The sequence below is a fragment of the Leptonotus elevatus genome, chromosome 2 (assembly GCF_054856555.1).
Source record: "Leptonotus elevatus isolate MCC_2025b chromosome 2, RoL_Lele_1.0, whole genome shotgun sequence".
NCBI lineage: Eukaryota > Metazoa > Chordata > Actinopteri > Syngnathiformes > Syngnathidae > Leptonotus > Leptonotus elevatus.
In genome coordinates this window covers 37,315,299-37,322,677 of record NC_141240.1, presented here as the reverse complement: position 1 = coordinate 37,322,677, position 7,379 = coordinate 37,315,299, and the positions used below count along the sequence as shown (strand labels likewise).

At 42.5% G+C, this 7,379-nt stretch overlaps 1 protein-coding gene across 5 annotated transcripts; it reads right to left on the bottom strand.

The window, feature by feature from the left end:
- Positions 1-945: 945 nt before the first annotated feature.
- kcna2b (potassium voltage-gated channel, shaker-related subfamily, member 2b) lies at positions 946-7,273 on the bottom strand. 5 transcript variants are annotated; one of them, XM_086068835.1, is made up of 3 exons: positions 6,999-7,273; positions 6,164-6,426; positions 946-5,693 (listed from the first exon to the last, which is right to left on the bottom strand). In XM_086068835.1, the coding sequence occupies exon 3, from the start codon at positions 5,612-5,614 to the stop codon at positions 4,115-4,117; it is 1,500 nt and encodes a 499-aa protein (XP_085924961.1). In that variant the 5' UTR covers positions 5,615-5,693; positions 6,164-6,426; positions 6,999-7,273; the 3' UTR covers positions 946-4,114. The 5 variants fall into 5 exon arrangements, with proteins under 5 accessions (XP_085924961.1, XP_085924959.1, XP_085924962.1 ...); XM_086068833.1 differs by having other exon boundaries at positions 6,164-6,308; XM_086068836.1 differs by having other exon boundaries at positions 6,164-6,305.
- Positions 7,274-7,379: the final 106 nt, after the last annotated feature.

The window sequence follows — 7,379 nt, the reverse complement described above, 5'->3', positions numbered from 1 at the left end:
TGTTTATGCTTGTCCCACTTCCTGTAGAAGCGGGTGACGTGAGCGTTTTTTTTTTTTTTTTTACCAAAGTGTCTGCTTCACTTTCCCTACACTGCAGTTTATAAATAGAACACTTTGCGTTCGCTGTAAATCACAGACAAGCAGCATAAAGACTCCTTTAAGAAAAGTGCATGACAAAGCCAAGTGAAGGTATTCTGTTGACTAAAATGCCCCCTCTAATGGGCAGCGGTGGGTTCATCAATACTGTACTGGAACAATCTTCCATCTGGATGACTATGCTGCTTGTGCAGACAAATGAATCGACTCTGTGATAAATGGTTTGCGGTTTAAATATATCTTGCATTTTGAAAAATCTAACTTATGGACGATTTGTCATGGGTCACATCATAATTGTGGTTTCCTGCAGATGGTCATTATGACTTTGAACTAGTGATGGGAAAATGAAGCTTCATGAAGCACTTGCAATATTATTTTACTCCTCTAGATGGCGCTTTTGGTTTTAAAGATAACAGTCAGCGCAATGGAAATTGATTAAATTTCCCATGCATCTATTAAAAGGGCCATCTAAAGGGGTTAAAAAATATAGCAAGTGCTTCATTTGTCCATCACTAATTTGAACCCCCAAAAATGTATGAGCGCCTCATTTAACATATCCAAACAAATTGATGAATACATATTTTTTAAATTTGAGGCAAGTGCAAACGTTTGTTCAAATATTATTATTATTATGATTTTATTCTGAAAGGTAGATTGGTAAAAAAATATATAATAAAGTTTTCAAAAGTGAAGGCAATTAGCAATTTGGGTATTTTAGCATGAAATGTGAAGTCGATGCACGTAATTTGCTTTCGCGGGCCACATGAAATGATGTGATGAGCCGCACGTGGCCCTGATTTTGACACCTGTGGTGCAAAACACAAAAAAAGACACAATTGCTTGAGGATATTGTGTTATGGTTTTATCATCAAGACCAATATAGTTAATATTACATTTAAAATGTCCATTTCATTTTGAATGACTAAATATTCTCTAGGCATTTTATACTACGTTTGTAGTTGTTCACTGGAAGTCCTTCTGAAGGGCATGGCATATGCTAATTTGTAGATAATGAACAGTTTGCACACCCCCACACCCCCACACACACGCACACATGATCTTGCACACGTGTGCAGACACACACAGGAAAGCTAACAATGACAAATTGTGCAAAACAAGAAGTGCCTCGTGAATGTGTTCTCCTTGAAATTATACTTAATGATTTGTTTAAAATGTTCTTTTAACAGAGCATTCCAAACATACAAGATACACTTCAGCCGCATGTACTCTGCCTTGGATACGTTGCAAAAGCACACATTTACTCACTGTATATTCCCTGCTATTCAAGCATGCTTACATGGCGGAAATCAATGCAAATGTGAAGCTTGAGGCTTTTTGACATCATCGAAAGCAGCAATTGGCGACATGATTGTTTGACTGCCTTTCAATTTTCAGGTTAGTCTTAACAGCAGATGAGTACAAGTTTGTGCAGACCAGATATATTGTAAATGTGTAATTGTCCATACATGTGTTTTGTGTACTCTCTGGTTAGTTGACGTGAAGTGCAGTGGTGCTTTTCCTGTATTTAGATAATATTCGAATAGCACTGCTGCCTGTGAACAGAAATTTGATACATGCAGTTTAGACAGACTTCGCAGAGCACTTACTGTAAAGACACAGGTGCCGATGCTATAAAAATGCCCGTCAGGGAGAAAACCTTGTGTGGGCAGTTTACACATTTTCACTTATTTATCCTGATAATAATTCTGGATCTGGCTGATGATGCAGCTTAACAAGTCATCACCTGATCCCCAGTAAGCAAGCAAGCCATTGTATCCCCTCACTTTATTGTGCTCTGTACATGTGCCAAATGTTGACATTCACGCTGTCAATAGTGTGCTGCAAAGAATTTGAAATAGCAGAGTGGATCAGGGAATCAGGTGTTCTGCAATGCTGCACGCAAGCTGCACGATTTCATAGACTCACTTTGATTGAGACACACCTGACTGAAGAAAAACAATGACATTCACATTTCTGTTTTCTGTCATGGCCTAATGGACTTTTGTCTTCCTGAAATGGCAAAATGAGCACTTTTTTCCCCTTTAAAAAAAGAAAGAAAAAATAAACCAAATGCAAAGGTGCATGACACACTTGAATCTTGAAACAAAACACCCATGTCTTCCACATTCTACATTCTATGCCAGTGTCTTTAGATACATTGGATTATATTTGAGTCAATTTGCTAGTATTATTCATATTGATGCATGCTACAATGATTACTTCCAAAGACATGCAGCACTACAAAAGCAGGTTAGCATGAAAAATGTAAGCTAGGTCGGCAAAAGCTCATGGGCACCATTGGAATGATTGTTCAAAGTGCACAGATACAAACATTTAAGCATACTTTATAAATGCGGCGCTTGCCTCTATTTTACAACCCAAAACGTCAATCCAGGTGGCAGCATATTTGTCTTTGGTTTCCTGTTAATCTATATATTTTTAGTATATATAAGCTTTAGAAAAAAAATTTGATACCAAAAAGATGCAACACCTATTTTTTTGTATTTTGATCATTTAACATTTTTTATATATAATTGAAATGAATTTGGGTAATCGTTAGTTTATAAAATAAAGCAGAACTGTTAATTTGACTCAAACATACAAATAGCAAAATCAGAGAAAGTGACAATTGAATTATCGCGTAATTCCCCCCCCAGAGCTTTATACATGTACAGTATACGGACACATGGATCGTTACAGTATATAACAGCACGAACTACTCAAAAATGTTGTTGCTGTTGTACTGAATGCCAAAGCTTACGACGACAAAGCTTGCGAATTTTTGTTCTATTGTTATCATTTGTTATTCATGCTTTCATGGGCCTGTAGGGTTAATACACCGAGCACCTTAATTCGCAGTACATTTAAGCAGACACCTCTGATGTTGGAAGCGTTAATAAAAAATGCAAAAATATCACTACATTTTTGTTGTTAATTCACATTGTGTCCATTTCTACAAAGATGGAATGCTATGAAGTTAAGGACAGCTTTGTTTTTGTTGGGCAGTGGTGTCAAACTATGCAGTATTACTCTTACATTTGGTCTGGGTGGCAGTTATAGAGACACTATAAGGTAGAACTATGAACCCAAAACCCCCCCAAATAAAAGCAAATAGGCACTAATGTGAAATGTGTTTTAGATACTTTTGTATCCCTCATCTTTTGAATCATACAATCAGGTGAATATTAACGTACCGACTGATGAAAATGCGATTAACAGATGAGACATTCACTCTTTTAAGAGACATTTGCATTGAATAAAAACCAAACCAGGCTTGGTAGTGCGTACCGACTGCATACCCACTAATGCATCATTGAGGGAAAAGTGGAAAAAGTAATGCGCTGTTGCGGTTCACAGATACAGCACTTCCCCGTGGTCCATTGTGTTGCTCTCTACAGAGGCAGTCTGAACTATATCTAGCATTGGACTAAGTAGGAATAGCCAGTGCACTTACAGAGCCTCTACCTCTACAGACGGAGCATTTTAATGACCGTCAAGTAATTAGGCATCAGCATGACTGTCTTTCTCTCTTCAGGTTTCGCTTGAGAGTAAGGCTGGGCTCTGGGCAGTTGGAACTAGCAGTTTTGCTCCCAGTATCTCCTTATTTCGTCACATGTGATCTCTGATTTATATTTTGAAATAAACGCTATGCTGATCTTATTGTGCGTTGTCTTTTTCAAACACATGGTCCCATTAAATGGTTTATTATGATTATTACTGATTAGGCTACTATTTGGCTACTTTTGCTAGCTGGACAACTACTGTCAGGAAAAGTAAGACTATCTCCATGCAGAAGCCGATGGTATCCCAGTCAGACTGGTTGCAGTTCTATGATGTGCTCCAGGTCCCTTGGATATGGGCGAGCATGAGGTCTTCTCCCGTTGACCTCTGCATCAAATCATCCGCTCTGGACTCCCAGACTATTCCCCAAATATTGGTCATCTGGGCCCATAGGTTTTTCTTCGCTTTGCGGTCCCTGCAGTTTCCACATGAAGTGAATCATCAGTAATAGCTCCCATTATACATCCGTGCGCATCTTGGTGATGTTTACATAGTTGGTGTTGGCGAGAGTGCAGTTTCCCGTTTTCATGCCCTCTGGTCTAAAGTCCTCAGCGCTATGATTGACAGCCTCCTGAATTTCCACATACTCAGACTTACTGAGTGTTGACCCACTGCCACTCCGACCGCTCTTCTTCAGGTCATCAACTGAGCTGGCTTTAGGCACACTTGGGATATTTAGATACTGAGCCTGTTCTTCGCCCTCCGTCTCTCTGTGGTAGAAGTAGTTGAAGTTTGACACAATGACCGGCACTGGCAGCGCGATGGTCAAAACGCCAGCGATGGCACAAAGGGACCCCACGATCTTTCCTCCGATGGTTGTCGGGACCATATCTCCGTAGCCCACGGTCGTCATGGAAACCACTGCCCACCAAAAGGCCTCTGGGATGCTGCTGAACTGGGATTGGGGCTCATCTGCTTCAGCAAAGTAAACAGCACTGGAGAAGAGGATGACGCCAATGAAGAGAAAAAAGATGAGGAGTCCCAGCTCGCGCATACTGGCCTTCAAAGTCTGCCCCAAAATCTGGAGCCCCTTGGAGTGGCGGGAGAGTTTGAAAATGCGGAACACTCTGACCAGGCGAATAACACGGAGAATAGCCAAGGACATAGCCTGCTGTCCTGCCTCTCGATCCTCTGGCCTCTCTGCTAGCTCTGTGCCAAGGGTGATGAAGTAAGGAATAATTGCCACGATATCAATGATGTTCATGATGTTGCCAAAAAATCCAGCTTTGCTGGGACAAGCAAAGAACCTGACAAGGAACTCAAATGAGAACCAGATGATACAAAGGGTCTCCACAATGAAGAAAGGATCAGTAAAATAAGATGAGGTCACATAGTGGGTGGTGACGTTGGAATTGGTTTGATAGGGATAATTGTATTCCTCGTCTTCATTTCGGAAAACTGGCAGTGTTTCTAGACAGAAGCTAACAATAGAGATGAGAATCACCATGACAGAGATAATGGCAATGATGCGAGCTGGACCTGAGCTCTCAGGATACTCAAAGAGCAGCCACACCTGTCTCTGAAACTCATTCTCGGGCAAGGGACGTTCCTCTTCCTTTATGAAGCCTTCATCCTCCCTGAAGATTTCCATAGCCTCCTCACCGAGTTCATAGAAGCGAATCTCTTCCGAAAAAATGTCGAGAGTGACATTAACAGGCCGGCGCAGCCTCCCTCCGGATTGGTAATAGTAAAGAATGGCATCAAAACTCGGTCGATTGCGGTCAAAAAAGTATTCGTTCCGAAGAGGATCAAAGTACCTCATCCGTTTCTTAGGATCGCCGAGAAGCGTCTCTGGAAATTGGGACAGGGTCTTGAGCTGCGTCTCAAAGCGTAAGCCCGAGATGTTGATGACGACCCTTTCGCAACACTCGTGATCCGGCTCCGTGTCGTATTGGTCATGGGGCTGACCGGGATGTGCAGCCGCTTCGTCTGCAGGGTCGCTGGTCGCAACCGTCATGCTGGAAGGCGATGGAACCTGCAGCTTTCAAATGGGGTGGGGCCACGTTTGCCCACAGGAGATATGCCTATAAAAAGAGCTGGAGGGTAGAAAAAGGACAACTTGTAATTACAGTTTGCGTTGACTGTCACGGACTAATATTGACAGTAAGACCCAGAAAGACTGCATTAGTCAAACATTCCTGCAGGCAAGCAAGCCTGCGGGGGCATTTGAAAGACAGAAGCAAGGAGGGGCCCGACCATTTGAGCACATCGGCTCCACTTTGTCTCTGAGTATTGGGTTATGAGTTCTCTCTCGTATGAGCGTGCTGTTGGATCAATATGCCATCCAGTAATATTGTATCAGCTCTCGCAGGGTGCAATTACAACCAATAGATCTGATTATATGATGAGTGCTCCATACAATCTCTGGGATTATTTTCCTCTCTCTGTTTGTGTGATATGTGTCTCTATAAAAAAGATCTTCATTTTTAACATACTTCTAAGACTTTAGCTGTGATAAAAAAAAAAAAAGACATGCATTTTGTTGGTTAAAAAAAAAGTCCAGTACCTGTTTAATGTGCTTTTGTTTTACAGATGCTCTGTGCAGTGCTGATACGCAACAGGACCGGCAGAAGTGTCCAAAGTCACCCCTCGCCGTCCAGCCAACTCCTTCCCTTTTCTTCCAGCCACACATCACCCAAACTTGCGCTCTGCTGCAAGGCAATGTGAATAGGAGAGGGGACGAGGTACGAGGACGCAGGAGTTAACGCCCTCAGCGAACGTCACAGATAAATGCTGAGATGCAGCTACGGGCTGCAGGTCACAGCACGGCTGGTGAAATTAAGATGCAAGCATGAGCAAAGTCATACTGTGAAGTTTATTATTCAGCATGGCCAAGGATGCAGTGCAGAACTCTTCAAGCCTCATGTCAGCAGACTTGAGAAAGGGAGGCTGTGGGGGGATGCTGATGTCATTATGTATACTTGTGATTGTAATCAAAAGCAAATTGTCTTTCAGCACGGCAGAATGTATAGTTCATTAATCTCTGGACAGTTTTTTTCTCCGTTATGGGAAATATGACTACACATATGGTGCACATTATCGAGGCTAAAATATTTAATACCTATTCCCGAGTAGGTTAAGTACGTGGCATTTCAGACAAAGCAGCCAAGTTCATGCACCGGGTCAGTTCCACATCAAATGCCAGTGTGGTTGTTGTTGTTGATGATGATGATTATTGGCACACACGCAAGAGGGAGTTAGTTGGAAGTGACAGGTGCCAAACATGCTTAAGCTATTGCAGCCCTTTTCTGTTGATCCAGCCACAGTCATGTCCATGCACAATCAAAGCAGAGCTGAGCTTTATTTCTTATCGTTTCAGCTAATTGCATGCAGGAATTCACCGTGATTGTCTTGATGCGCAGAAGCACGAGATTGTATCCAGTTTGGCTCCTTTTAAAGTGACGGTGCTGAGTAGTCATCTCTCATTCTTTTCTTATTTGACTCGCACGTCCAGCGGTTGCGCCATCTCGTCGCGGCCGTCTGGAGTTGCCTGCTCGACCCGCGTCTCTCATCTGGCACTTCCATCCACCACCGTGGAGATGCGTGGGCTGCAGTTGGGCATCGCGGCGCATACTAAGAGCTTCTGCATGGCGCGCCTCGCCCCACACTGCTGCTCTCCCCCCTTTCCCGACACTCGAGTGTATCACGTTAAAGGGGAAGCGCCACTAAATGCAAAGTGGAAATGAGCTCGGACAAAAAAAAAGACCTCTGTTGTTTTTATT